General features: G+C 45.9%; 1 protein-coding gene across 1 annotated transcript in view; it reads left to right on the top strand.

Annotated features, from left to right (window-relative positions):
* The window catches only part of LOC112111153, a 15001-nt gene extending 166 nt beyond the window's left edge, over positions 1-14835 (top strand). Inside the window, exons 2-5 of the mRNA XM_024206456.3 lie at positions 5413-5589; positions 7290-7389; positions 9913-10043; positions 13150-14835. Coding sequence (XP_024062224.1) covers positions 5413-5589; positions 7290-7389; positions 9913-10043; positions 13150-13428 — 687 coding nt within the window. The 3' untranslated portion in view covers positions 13429-14835. The remainder of the gene's footprint in view (positions 1-5412; positions 5590-7289; positions 7390-9912; positions 10044-13149) is intronic.
* The last annotated feature ends 360 nt before the right edge of the window (positions 14836-15195 follow it).

Below are 15195 nucleotides of genomic sequence, written 5' to 3' on the forward strand. Positions count from 1 at the left end.
GCCCTGCAGCTTGGGCAGAAAACACAGTCATGGGGGGTGGGGGTTGCTATTGCTTGAAATCCAGCTCCGTATCACCACAGGTGGTGTTTTGCAACAAACGTGTTTCCCCATGCTACTCGGGACTGCCCTCTGCATCCAGCCTTTAGCAGCTGGCACAACACCGGTCGGGGGGGGATGGAGCCGGGTCTCCCCACGGGAGCGGCCGGGGACAGGGGAGAGGCGTTTGCCTCTGGCTGCCCAGTTCCCCATCCTGCGTCTGCCCAGCCCTGGCGGTGACAGCCCCGGTCGCTCCTGGGGCTCCTCCCGCCCCCGGCTGGGCATTGAACGGGCTCCATAGACGGGCCAGATCCACCCCCCTCCTGCTGCCAGATCCAATCCCCTCCTGCTGCCAGATCCCCTCTGCCCATGAGTGCAGGGGACAGGACTAGATGCCCTGTCGAGGTCACCTTCCAGTCCTACGATTCTGTCAGGGCCTCAGACTTTGCAGGGTGTGCTCTGGGCTTTTGGTTAGCAATCCGCAGTTCCCTGAGAGCATACTTCTCAGGTGCCAGTGGGAGCCACAGCTGTCTAGCTGTGGGGCACCTGTGCCTTCGGGCACAGCGCACTGCTCAGAGTTGTGCCGTATCCAGCTGTTTTTAAGGATATCTTCTTCACTGTGTGACTCAAATAAACCGCTCTTGCAATCTGCGTCTGGGAATGGGAATCTTTCCCCCGCTGCCAGAGTCAGACATCGTTTTGGGTACAAGCAAGCCCTAGCCCTGTCTGTCCCACTGTTTGCTGGAATGGCTGCTTTGCTGTGTTTCTGTAACTTCACTCCTTTGCCAGGCAGGGCCGGGCTATTGCCCTGGCGGAGCAGTGGGCTGTTGCTTGGCTGGTCCCCATCCTTTGACCTGGCCAGCACGGATGGCTGTACCAGGAGTTCAGCCTCCTGCTGGCCTAGCCCTCAGGCTAACTGGAGCACGCATCTTCCCACCGGGCCAAGGCACAGCGGGCAGGAAAGGTCTCTTGCCATCAGTGCCAGGCTAATTGCATGGGTGGTGGACTCCATGCCACAGCACCAGTGGATTTGATTCAGTCGGTAGGAAAAACTGCTGAAGCCAGGGAGTATACGTGATAGCCATTCTAAGTGTGTCGATTAGAGCATGACAGAGTGCCGCATTTGAGGCCTATGTGTGGTGTCCCCAAATTCAGTTAATGCTGCCTACCCTCCAACAATTAATACCACCCCCATGCCATGGTGCCCCTCGAATACAGCTCCCCACTTGTCCAGTAACCCCCTCCTAGGGTGACCAGACAGCAAATGTGAAAAATTGGGACAGGGGTGGGGGGTAATAGGAGCCTATATAAGAAAAAGACCCAAACATCGGGACTGTCCCTATAAAATCAGGACATCTGGTCACCCTACCCCCTCCCCTCCAGGGATTTCAGCAGCGGAGGGGTGAGGAAGGTGGGAGCAGCTGATAGTGTTCACCAGAGGGCAGTGGGAAGGCGGGAAGCAGAAAGAGCCCATCAACTTTGTGCCAGGCCTGATCCCTCCTTCGCCCACCTGTCCCTCCCCTACTTGAAATCCCATGTTAGCTACTGTGCCGCTTCCCCCTCTCCCCCCACAAGCCTCTTTCTGCTCCTGCGGGATGGGAGCACGGGGCCCACAACTGCTGGCTGGCAGACACTGCCTGAGACCGATATGGGCATGTTGGACTAACACAAGACAGGTATATTGTCCAACACTATGAGAAATTTCGATTTAAAAAGGACTTTGTTCAATTTATACTTTATTTTCCATTCAGTTTTTTACCCATTCCAATATGGCAGGGATATTACAGTGTACGGGTTGCAAAATTTTGCTACATTAATTCTTTGTCATCTTGGTTAAAAGAAAACAAACCGATTCCAAAGAATTAAAACCTCCCATTGACTATGCCATAATGTTTTTATTGCAGTAATTAAAAAATTGAAAATATCAGTTTTGCTCCAATGGAAATAAAAATCACACTCATCTGTTTAAGTGCATGGAATGAAATCAATTTGGCTATTTCTAAAGAACAAATCACTTGAGGCAAAGTCAGCTTAGGGAATTTGTTTGAGGCTCTTCATTCAAACAAAGTTGACAACATATATTCCAGTAAACAACAATATCCAGAAACATTTTTCCTTCAGCAGCACAGCAACACAGTACTAAATGTACATTTTCTCCATGAAAAGAAAAACAAAGGTATTTGTATACAAAAAAATCCGTGTAATCTTTGGTACCAAATGTAAAGACACCTTCTTATTAAGTACGTCCTCCCCAGTTGGCATGTAACAGAAACTTTTCCTTAAGAATGGCTCAAAATTACCCATCTCATAGTGGTTCTGTTTAGCTGGTACTGACAACTGCAGTTAAAAAAGCAATCTGGAGGTTGAGAGGTCTGCAGGAGACATTGGGGCATTTTATATCAGTGTGGGATGAATCTGGCCATTCAGGGTATTTATGGAGGGCGAACCCTGATGTCCTTTGAATGAATATTGTTTAGGGAAGTGATCTACCTACAGGCCTGGGGACCTAAAGTACTTGGCAAAGTCTGTGGCAAGATCTGAAATTCTTAGATTTGGATTCCCGGTTCCCCTTGTGGCTATGCTCTTGAGTCTCATCTCTACAGAAAAATTCTTTACCTGCACCCTGCAGTCAAGTGCAGGAGAATCATACAGCTCTTCAGCTAATTTGGTTTCGTTCCTCATTCCATACTCTTTTTATTTCAATACTGCCAAATGGAATTAAAACTCTAGATCAAGAGAGGAAAAAAGGCTCTGGATTTCAACTGGCAGCTTGAGGTTTTTATTTTGAAGTAGAAACTAGACATTGAACTTGAGTGCTTTGGAAAAGGCTCTCCTAGAGTTCCTGAATATAGCGATTGGTTGGTTTTAGCAACAGGTGACTGCTGTACAACTATCAGTGAGTTGGTCCATTTTTCTCCTCTTGGACTTCTAAATGTTTTCAATAGTAAAAGTCTCTCTTAAGGTAACATGTCTTTTCTAACTGGCTGCAATGGCTCCACTCCTGCACACGCTTATGCATGTAACTGACTCATGAAGTTAGTCCCCCTGAAGTCAGAGAGTAAAATCACTGGTCATAGGTGCTGGAACGAGGGGTATGGGGTACTACTGCACTCCTGGCTTGAAGTAGTAATAGCAACGAAGTACACGGTTTCTGCCTTCAGCACCTCCACTGTTAACATTGATGTAGTACCCCTGTCACTGGTGTCAGAGTTTACAAGACTGGGCCCAATAACTGCACATTGTTTAGTTTGGCTTTATTCCATAAGATGAACTGTTTGAAGGCAAGTTCAGTTACAGATTTATTTAAGTGATTTAAAAAAACCAAACCTTTAGGGAATTACACAACTTGTTCGGATAGCAATTCTCTCTCTTCCTTGTTTGCTTTTTCCCACACCAGAAGAATAGAAAAAGCTGGTGAATAAAGGGCACATTTATTTTACTAACTTACTTCCTTTCACTTAGGACAAATCAATGATGTTTCTTAGATTTTCATCTCTTCGGATTTTTGAATTTCCCCTTTAGAATGAGCAGTTAGACCCATACATCTTATTATTTTTTATTGCCTCCAATGTGCTTATTCCGTTTTTTTAATATATGTGCAATTGGACTTTGTGATAATACTCATGTTTGGTTGACTACAGTATTTGTCTAACAATGATACTACTGCAGATATTGTTAGAATAGTTCCTCTTAGATATTTTGCCATTTACATATACTGCAGGATCTTTTTAAATCACTTTAGAGCATGGTTTCAAAGGCACATCAGGATCTGACTGCTGGAGATAGCTGTTTTACCATTTCAAGCAATGCGGTCAGACTTCTTTCCCTGATTAATAACAATAATTTGTACTGCAGTGTCTGTGTCTCACTCAGAGACCAGGACTGCATTGTGCTAGGTGCTGTACAAACAGCGAACAAAGAGATCCCTGGTGCTTACGATCTAAGCAGTATAATTGCCATTTAAAAGTGGCAGTAAGTGACAGCCAGTGCATTTCCACAAGATTGCACAGGTGATCTGGGTTCTGGGATGGTAATATGTGAAGTTCTAGGCTGCAGGGTATGTGTGGATTATTATACCTTTCTGGGAGAAAGCAGGAACAGGGTACGTGATGTTCGGTGGTAAGAGTCGGGGGACCTAAATTCTATTCCTAGCTCTGCTGCTGACTTACTATCTGACCTTAGCCAAGTTTCCTTCAACCCCGTGCTTCAGTTTCCCCATCTGTAGAATGGGGATAATGATACTGACCTTCCTGTGTAAAACACTTTGAGATGTACAGATGAAGCGTGCTACATAACAGCAAAGCATATTAGGCGCTGCTCCCCAAAAGCATAGCTGCAGCGTTGTGCTAACCCAATGACAGGAGAGTTCTGAAGTAAGGGATGTGATCCAGTTAACTAAACCCATGCCAATGGGGTAGGAATTGCTCAGGTTTCAACAATTGATTGTACTTTGGACGGTGGTGCCGCTTTACAGTACTTAGAATTGGGATGGATTTTGTTAAAAAAAAACTAGGAGTCCCTAGTGTCATTCTTTACTGAGGGAGGTGTTTCTGGACAATTCATTGCACACACATTTATAAAGCAAGCCTCTAGAAATAATGCTGTTTTCCCCATAGTGTCAGTTAAATGCCCATACACTAACTATATCACAAGTGGGCACGGTTCTATTGATTTTTGCTGATGTTGATACACATCTCAGGGACAGGGCATAACCAGTATTTGAACTCAGGACCACCGGCATCCAAAGCTCAGGTGCGAACCCTAGGCCACAGAGCCATTCACCAGAGGTTGGTGCATTTATGCCAGTGGCAAATTTAGTTCTTTGTTGATACCATTCATTTTGGTTAATTAATTTGTAGGGTACTGCAGTGATGGGCTTGTGTTGCGTTAGTTCTGAGAAACAGCTTTGTGACTTTAAGAGGATACCATGTAGAAGTGGAGAGGGTGAAGATAATACACCAGTGTGGTCATTGCCGCATTAGTGCAATAGTGCCTAGAGGTCCCAGCTGAGATCAGGGCTCCATTGTGCTAGGAGCTCTACAAACACATCCTGAGAGACAGTCCTTGCCCTGAGCTGCTTACGGTCGAGTTAGGGTGGAAGGGGAAACTGAGGCACAAAGTGAGGCCCCCGAAGAGCATGCTGCAGGTCAGTGGCAGAGCCAGGAATAGAAGCCAGGTCATTTGTCCCAGTGCCCTGCACACTAGACCATGCTGTCTCGCAATGGTCAGTTGTGTAGGTTGTCATGGTGAAGTGAGATCTAGCAGTGGGTGTGGTTTACATGAATTCTGAGGCAGTATCAGAGCAGCTAAGCAGAGAAGGGAGCCAATAACCATCCATCTGGCTAAACAAGCCTTTCCCACTCTCTCTCTCTCTAGCCTCGGCCTCTCCTTGTGTCAGGGAGCCTGTGGGGAAGGGCGCAAACGGCAGCCGTAAGCCATGCATACAGTACACAGGCAGGGAGCACCATGAGGCCGACTGGGCGCTATCCGATACCCAACAAGAAGGACCTGCCGTATGATATAGTGGAGCTCATGGAAGAAGTAGAGATGAAGGTAAGAAGAGTCTGCTGAGAAAAGCTCTTCCCAGAGGACACAACCCAGCCTCTGAGTTTGGCCAATACCAAGAGTCAGTTTCTGGATCAGCATTAGGGATGGCCCCAGCACCCTTGGAGTTCTGTGCAGTCCATCCACATGGAACAGCCTGCAGGGTCAGGCCCTTTGTTAGAAATACTTGGGTGGCTCAGCATGATTATTATTCGCCTTGTTTGTTCCAGGAGGTGACTGTTGGTTCCACGTGGCTTCTCGCTCAGAAGGGCAGCAAGCACCATTTCCCCACCTTCCCTGTTTGTTTTACTAGGGAAAAAGGGGATGAAGTTAAACCTGACCCAAAACTTTCTTTTCAATACTGATGATGCACTGAAAAGGCCGGCAAAATTTTTCTCCTGCTTGTTTTTCTCCTTTCCCCAAAGCATCCAAATGGGTGTACTTATTCTAAGCAACGCCACAAGGTGCAAGGCCATGGAGAATCAGGCCCCTTGTCTCCTTTTTCTCTTCCCCCTAACGCCTGTCTGCTCCTTTCTGTCCCACTCCCCCTCCGGGCACTATTTCCTGCTTCCCTGCCCTGTTCCTCTCTGCGCTGCCTCCTAGCCCTGAGCCCCCTTCTCTGCTCTCTCCATCCTGAACACCCTCACCAAGGAAGATCTTGGCTTGGCTTTCCTGGGAGCTTTGGTCCATCAGTTCTTACCTTTTTCCTGTTGGGCTAAAGTCTCTGCTCTCTGATCCTGTTATATTGCAGTGGCCCCTTGTGGAGTCTGCCAGGCTTGTTCCTCTTTTACAGGCATCACAACTTTCTATTGAGGCTGGTGGTTTGTAGAGTCTTCCCCTGCAATATCCCTCCCCCTAGTTCCTTCTGGCGTGTGCTGTACCTTTTTATTCCCCTGTTTTGGAGCTAACAAGACCCACGGTCTGACTGCCAGGAGGAATCAGAAGCAATAACTGTGCCTCTCTGCACCTGACCAGCTGTTAGTTATTTGTATTACAGTAGTGCCTGAAGCCCCAGCTGAAGTCATTATATCAGTAAAACATGGCATAGGCCAAAGTGTATTGTAACTGGGCTGTCTAAGCAGTCCCCCCTTGTGGCCCATCAAAGCACAGCCCACCCACCTGTGGGTCTCTGACAGTCAGCTGACACCCTTGCTCCAATCCAGTGTAGCATGCCCGGGCACACTGGAGTCCAACCCTTTCCAAGGTATTAGAGTCCAAGAAAACAAAGGCCAACTGTGAACTCAAAACTCAGGGTCATGCAAGGGATCTCAGCAGGAACCTGCCCTTCTGCTCAGGGTTTGCTTTGCCCATTTCTTTTCACAGTCTCCCTGGGCCCCATTGTCACCTCCACAGGTAGGAGGTTGCCTCAAGCTTGGGCTGGAACCCAGCATCCCTCTCTGAAAGAGATGTAGAACTCTGCTTTCGTCCCTGGCCAGCCCTGAGCTGGCCAAGGCCGCCTCCTTTTATCACCCCACTCCCTGATTGACATTGGCTGTAGGCGTAATGGGCAGGATCAGCTGGGTCCACAGGCTGTCCCCCGATCCAGCCAGTCCCCGGTGTGGAGCATACCTGCCTCATTAACCCCATCACTACCAGCATAGGGCCGATCAGCCCCATCGTATGTATTTTCCACTTTGAGCTTTTGTAGCGTGTGCTCTCTGTAGTAAGGTTACAGCCATTGACTTCTCTTCTCTTTAACCTTTGAACAGAGTGGATTTTTGCCCAATGTGTTCAGTGTGATGTCTCATCGGCCTGCGGAATTCAGAGCATTCTTCGCATATTACAATGCCATCATGAACAAAGAGGGAGGTAAACTATGCAGCAGCCTTGAAACTGCCTTTAGCTTTGTAGGTCAAAAGTTGCTAAAATGTGGTGCTTGGCTCTGAGTTCTGTATGTCCTGCAGCCAGCCTCATCTTCACCTAGAGGGTTACAGCCAGCAGAGACTACCAGATCCAGCATGCAGTGGTAATCCACACTCAGTGAGGTCTGGCTGGTCCACATAAGAGGTTTGAGTCTGCTGCTGCTTCCAGCTGAAATAATATTTGAGGCTCATGCTCTTAGTACTGACAGTCCTGGGTTCAGGACCAGCTGTCAGGCCAAGACGGACTGCACAGTTGCTCGGTGTTCTGCTTTGTGGATTTCTAAGCCAGCAAAGTTATCCATATCCGGTGGGAGCAGTAATAATGTGATACCTTTTTGCAACAGGCTCTGGAAGCAGTAAGGGTGCAGGATACGCTTTGAGTGTTTCTCTAATGAAAATAGAGGTGCCCGTCGGCTCTTTCAGTACTGAAGGGGTGTTTTGACCAAGTGCAGTGTGCATAAAGAACTGCTCAAATCACACAGAAATCTTTAGAAAACATTGTATTAGGAACATTTCTGTATGTGTCACATTTTCAATAGGGGAGAAGTCCTCTCATTTATGTTACCTTGGAGGACATTTCCATAAAGTCAGAATCTCTTAAGACCCCTTGAAAATTTGACCCAACCTCTATTGGCTTGAAAAAACGATCCAACCCCTGTTAGCAAGAGGCAGACGCAGAAGAGTTGTGTCTTCAGAGGTGGAGATGTCACTAAGGTACAAGAGCAATGCCCTGGTGTGTGACCACACCTTTCAGAGGGCGCTGCATCTCCTACCATGGTGTTCTCCCTGGTCTTTGCTTGTGGATTCATATTTTGCAAAAGTGGCTGGCTAGTAGCTGCCTAGTAAGCTTGAGCCCTGCCCCCCTCCTCTCAATTCTAGAAGGATCTTTATTTTTCTTTCTTCTCTACCCTCCAAGTCTCCTGTCAGCAGCTCCAGTGTCTACTGTAAAAAAAAAAAAAAAAAAAATCACAAAAAGTGTTTCCTTCTTCGAACACTGATCTTAAGGTTCTCTCTTTCTCTGTTTCACTGTAGAGCTTCTACCTAGAGCCTTACCTAGGCCTGCCTGCTTTAAAAGAAACTAAACCTGTAGCCTCACACCTACCTCTGCTGCTTGGGACAGTAGCCAGCAGCCTGCAATGTGAAATTGACATGATTTTCATCAGTGTCACAGCTGCCTACAGAATTCTGGAAGCAGCAGTGAAAATGAAACTGACCAGAGTTTTATTTCATCCGGCTCAGGCTTGGAAAGCTAGTAGCAGCAGCAGAAGTGGACTCAGGTACACAGCATTGTATAGGTTTTCATGGGGAAGGCTGTCTTCCCAACCATAAGGGCTAGAAAATTAATTTAAAAAAATGAAATGCTGCAAAAATCGATGACTTGTCTTGAGAACCTGACTCTGTTTGGCATTGCATATGTAAATCCCTAGATTTATATTTAACTCTATCACAGCTCAAGTCACATTCCTAGGACTTCTTTGGAGAATGATCATAGAATATCATAGACTATCAGGGTTGGAAGGGACCTCAGGAGGTCATCTAGTCCAACCCCCTGCTCGAAGCAGGAACCACTGCTTTGATGGGCTTCAGTCTGCCCAGGGTATTCAAACACCAACAATTTTTGGGAAATTCAAACTCTCTGGAAGCTTGGTCTAGGTGACATGCCCAGCCTGATGGTTATAAAACATGATCTCAAGCCCATCAACTTCAGGAGAACTTCATTATTTCTATTTTGTCTCCTGCAGAAAAGCGAACCTCCCCCTAGCCCCTTGGCTAATAGGTCCTGTAACATTGCATTTGCCTATAAGAACAACATTCAAATTGAAAATTAAGGGTTCAAGAATCAAGTAACTAGTTGCAAACTTATTAATCATTTGACTCTGAAATAGGCACAGAAAAGTACTGATTAAGGATCTGTATACTGCAAACATTTAGGCACATGAGTATTTTTACTTAGGTGAGAAGTCGATAGGACTAATTAGCAGTTCCACTAACTACTTACATGAGTACAATGACTTTTGTTTGAAAGTTAGGGCCCTAATTATCTATGGATCAAATGTGCAGTTCTTACCCCATCAAAACTTGAATAAGAATTTTGCCTGAGTGAGGACTGCAGGATTCAACCCTCTAGCTATTAAATTACTGGCATAACTGTACTGGTCAAACGTAGGTGCTGAAACTAGGGATGTTGGGGATGTGGCAGCACCCCCTGGCTTGAAGGGGTTTCCATCATAAACAGGGTTTACAGTTTGGGTCAATGGCTCTCAGCCCTCTCCGCTATACAAATTGTTCCAGTACCCCTGTAGTCAAGATGTCTCTCTGTATACTTTCTTGCATGCTTCAGTACATGCCAACCACTGACTCGACAGCATCTGTTATTTCCCAGTACCATTGATCCATGTGTATTCTTTTGTAATAAAATGAAAAGCTTCAATAAGAAATCTCCCTTAGATTATTTATTTTTCCCCCATAGGAAGACTCAGCAAGGCGGACAAAGAACTTATTGTTGTGGCTACAAGCATTGTTAACAGATGTCCCTACTGTGTAATTGCACACGGTGCGTTACATCGGATATATTCTAAAAAGCCAGCTTTGGCGGATCAGGTTAGTGGGATTGGTTGGTTGTTTTTAAACTAAGTAATGAAAATATCAGAACAAAAGGGCATACTCTGTGCCTGCTTTGTAGGCTGTCTTGAGATGGAGAAAAAATATAATCAAAATAAAGTCTCTTCTTTTCCTGACTGCCGAAGGTTCCAATCCGACAATCTGTTCCATGCAGATGGACCCCACTGGGCCTGCGTGAAGCAGTTTGCAGGATTGGGGCCTAATACAATAGCTCTCTTTCTCCAAGCTAGTCCATTTGTTTCTCTGCCCACGACTGGGTTGTCCTCTGTTAACAGCGAGCACAACAAGCTAATGCAGAATTTAGTAGAAAGCTTTAGTGGGGGCTGTTTGATCCATCCTTGACATCTGAGGAGCATTGAAGCACTCCTCAAATTGACAGTGCACCACTTTATTTGCACTCATATTTTTAGTGGCAGGAAGGTCTGAAAATTGCTTTGTGAGGACCAAATCCTGATGAGCTCTGCATAGCCCCGGTAAACAGGCTATGTGCATGGCATCTCTGGTAGGGTTCAGAGGAAATTAAATCTTCTTCCTCTTCCCACCCTGTGTGGGGGTTTCCATCAGACGATTTGTGTAGGAAATGGCCAATAACATCACTAACTTGCTCCCACCTCTGCTCTGGAGAGACCTGCTTCAAAGCAGTGATCTGCAGGGTGCTGGCTGTGTCTGGCCTCCACTGCATAGCCTCTGTGTGGCTTTTCCCTTCTTCCCATGTGCTCAGCAGTACTGCTACAGTCCCAGTGCTTCTAGGGCCTGCCATATGCAGGGGGAGGCACTGAATGTGAAAGAAAAAGAGATACTTCTCCACCACAACAGCCAGGAGCAGGTCACACAGAAATGGACCAGCCCAGCTACCAGGGGAGAATTCTCCATTCTGTCAGAACTCCAGTTGGTGCTAGAATGGAGGGGCAGGGGGCAAAGCCACATTGCACTACCCCAAAATCTGATACTGGCTGGGGGGCCGGCCTGATCCAGGCCAGGCCAGATTTTTCTGATGTGCTGAGCAACCTACAGCTTCCATTGACTTCAGCTGGAGTGGACACTGCACTGTTGACAGTCAGCTGCCCCTGCTCTCTCAAGTTGGGGGACCCAGAATTGGGGTTCCCAATCTGGGAAAATACTGGCCTACATTTCTCCTTTGCTGCCATTGCATGGCTTTTCAGTACTTGTCTCTCTCCTAGGAGGAAAAATTTTCTAGTGAACCTCTCTCAGTTCTTCCATGAAACAAAACATAGCTGTGACGCTGTCTACCCAGGTGCCAGTTCGGGACAGGACTGCAGGCTAATTCACTCAGATGCTAATAGAAATTAAAGGCTTGTCAAAAGATATTGTAGTGCCATCCGACTGTGACGGGGTGTACCTACCCTGCACTGGGCTGGAGGGGATTAACCCCATGCTATAGGCTGAGGAAGCCACGCCCCCTCGCCCCAGCTGAGCACACGCCGACTGGAACCACAGTACAAGAGGGAGCAGCTCAGTCTGGGTGGACTGCACTGCTGACGAGAGCAGATACGTGCCGCAGGCTTCCGCTGGGAGACTGTTGGATCCACCAGATGCTGATGCCAGCCAGGTTGGTGCCTCTGCCAAACTCCAGCCAACCACTGAGGCTGACAGAGGCAAGGCAGCGACTGCCATGGGATCCCCTGCATTGGAAGAAGGGGTAGAATGCAACCCAGGGAATGGGATGGTAGAGACAGGTAATTTAGACTGAGCAGCAAGGTATTGGTTCCCTAGGATCAGGACATGGTAGAGAAGGTTGGGCTCGGGTCCCCCTATCCCATCTGACCTGCCATGGACACTGCCAACGAACAGGGAGGTGAATTGGGCTGCCGAAGACCATTACATAGACTCTGGCCATTGGGCCATACCGCCCTGGGAAGAAGGGTGGCTACTTAGACTCTGGTCTGCCTTAGTGACTTGGGCTGTGAAGCCATACTGCCCTAAGGGCTGACAGGGTGTACCTCTCCCGCAACACAGGCCAATTCACTTGTATTAGTTTGGTTTAGAGGAAATGTTAATGGTATTGTCTTCACTTATCTATAACCTGTTGATTTTTGTCACATTATATTATGCATATCCCTGTAACTTCTTAACCCTAGATCAAAAGTGTGTGTTAATGTTAAGAGGAGAATGTACTTGATGTGTAAACTTCATGAAAACTAATGAAGGATTGTTTGCTGTTCCATTACCTTTTACATTGTGTATATACCTGTAATTAAATTACCCACCAAATGTGATTGGAGCCTTGGAAATGTAAATGAAGGAGAGTGCTAACTTCAAAGCAAGGGCCATTGTGTTCAACAATGGAAATTCACTGGCCTTGTGGGTGAAGACATTAATTAGATTGTCTTTTGTGAGCATGAACTATAAATACTGATTCAAAAGAATAATCCTGTCTCTGGACAGTTTGAATTCTAATAGCGTGGAATTTCTGGACAAGGAGACGGAGATCCCCAGAGTTATTCTGGGTAACCCTGAAAGACTTTGGGGAAACTAGCAGACTACTACATCTCTGCTATCATTTTGAATTACAAACTTTGACTCACCTGTTAACATACTTTACCTGCTTTAACCTCTCACTAACTGATTTCTTTTCTTAGCTAATAAATCTTTAGTTAGTTTACTAGAGAATTGGCTGTTAGTGTTGTCTTTGGTGTGAGATCCAGAGTACCAAATTGATCTGGGGTAAGTGACTGACCCTTTGGGATTGGGAGTAACCTAATGTGACGTGGTTTTTGATTTACATAACCTGTTATCACAAAGTCCAGTTTGTCTGGATGGCAAGATAGACTGGAGAGCTGACTGTGACTCCATAGTGAGACTGGTACAGTGATCCAGGAGTGCACATTTGTTACTGGCTTGGTGAAATCTAATTATAGAATATACCATCAATTTGGGGTATCTGCCCTGCTTTCTGACAGTCTGACCTGAGATTGGCACTCACAGTTGTGAGCCACTCCAGACAGCCTGACAATAGCCTTGATGAATGAAAGGTTCTTAAGTTTTTGACCCGGCTGCATTGTTTTATAGGCTCTGAATACGTTTCTCTGTAGCTTTTTTTTCTTTCTTTCTTTCTTTCTTGCAGGTTGTTGTGAATTGGAAACTGGCTGATCTAAGTGAACGGGAGCAGGCAATGCTGGAGTTTGCTCTTGCAGTCAGTCACGCTGATAACATAACTGAAGAGCACTTCCAAAAGCTGGAGGCTCAGGGTTTTGACCGGGAAGATGCTTGGGACATAGGCACAATTGCCTCCTTTTTTGCCATGTCTAATCGTATAGCTCACTTTACCGATCTGCGTCCAAACGAAGAATTCTACACCATGGGCAGAATACCTCGGGACAAGGAAAAGGCAGAAACTCCCTAATGCTGCCCACAATTTTGTGAAGACATTTCAAGCGCTTAATGCCGTGGCTAACGTTGCTAGTTACTGAATATATATAAAAGGCACAAGCTAATAGCAGATTGTTACCAGAAGAGATCAGATAGGGAAATGGGTTACACTTTTCTCCAGCATGCAAAAAGCTGGAAAGGGTTTGCAACCGTGGGTCAGTCATAATGCTTTTAATTCCTAAAGTAGCTGCAAGATCAAAACTTTTGTCATAAACCTTGTTTAGATTGTGATAAACTGGCTGGGTAACATATCATGATTTATAAACAAGCTGCATAGCAACTTTTTCATCACATCTGTAATATTAGAGTAAATACCAGATGGGCTTTTGTGTGTGTGTGTGTGTATATATATAGTATCGTACCCTTGTCAGACAGTGAAGGGCTGTAATAATTTCTCATGGCACTTTTGCTAATGATCAGAGATTAATGTATAAATAAGGGTTGGGGAGAAGGGAATGTCCTTCTCAGCCCTATTAATTACTCTTATGTGATCCTGCAGTGAAAGCATAATGCTGCTGCTGTAATAGCACAATCATTCCAAAACATCCCACTGGTGTCAGTGGAAAGTCTCTGCTAGGCTTCATTGGAAGTTGGATCAGGCCCTTAGTGCCAGACTGAGCAGAGCTGTGCAGTGCAGATGTGACAGTGGGAAGTTTTTACTCAATCACAGGTCCCATATCAGCAATAGCAGGCCTGTACAAAGTCACTGACAGTGAAATATTGTTTTTCTTTTTTCTTCAAATGCTCAGATGAAGAAATTCTCTTGACTGAATGCTGTTGGGCTGAGTGGTGAAGGAATCAAGTGTTTGTATGTATGATACAGTGTTGCCAACTCTTGCAATTTTATCAAAGGTCTTGTTGTATATGGTGTTTTTCTTAAAGCCCGACCTGCTGGAGTGAGGTGATTTTGGGTGAGAATCTCAGATTCCATTGTTTAAAAAAGAAAGTTTCTAGCCCTCACTGTTGCAGAGAAAAGCTTGAAAACATGACTCATGTGCACCCTAAAGGCTTAAAAACCTCATGACAAAGAACCCCCCCGGTTTACTTTGTCAAATCTCTTGATTTCTATGCCAGTCTCATAATGTTTTACGGCCTGACCTACGATTTTTGAACACTTTGGGTTGGCAACATTGCAAGTAACTTTCCTCTATCCGATCTATTTCTCACAACTTTTCTAAAACGGATCATGGACAAACTCCATCCACTCTCCAGTAGTTAAGAAACGTGATTTTCTTGCTTGAGTTGTTTTCAACACAAAACCATGTCTGGGAAATGCAATTGTCTTACCTTGTGTGTATTTTAAACTAAATGTAACCTTAAGGTTCTCGACTCAACTTTTAATCACATAGGTCAAAAAATATAACCCTTTTTTTGAAAATGGTTGGACTGTGTGAAATGTGATCTTTTCTCCTTTGTGGGTGACTAGCTGAAAAAGCCCCCCATTTTAGCGATAAAAGGTTTGTAAGTGAGAAGCTGCAGGCTAGAGACAACATTCATGGAAGTCAGTGAGTGCCTTTCAACTGACTTTAGTGGGCTTTGAAGAGTGAAGTTGTTGTCTAGGAACCCAGTCCAAGTAACTGAGGTGGGGTACTCTGTAAACAGCGAAGGAGGGAGAAATCTTTCCCCTGAGCTGTGGATGAGGGCTGAAGCTAACCTGCAGCCCTAGAGCTTCTCCACACCCCCGTCCTACTGCTAGGGAAAAGGAGCAGATCTCAGCCGATCTTCCAGCTGGCACGACCCT

Source organism: Terrapene carolina, unplaced genomic scaffold, assembly GCF_002925995.2.
Source record: "Terrapene carolina triunguis isolate 2854851 unplaced genomic scaffold, T_m_triunguis-2.0 Scaffold35022, whole genome shotgun sequence".
NCBI classification, from domain to species: Eukaryota; Metazoa; Chordata; order Testudines; family Emydidae; genus Terrapene; species Terrapene triunguis.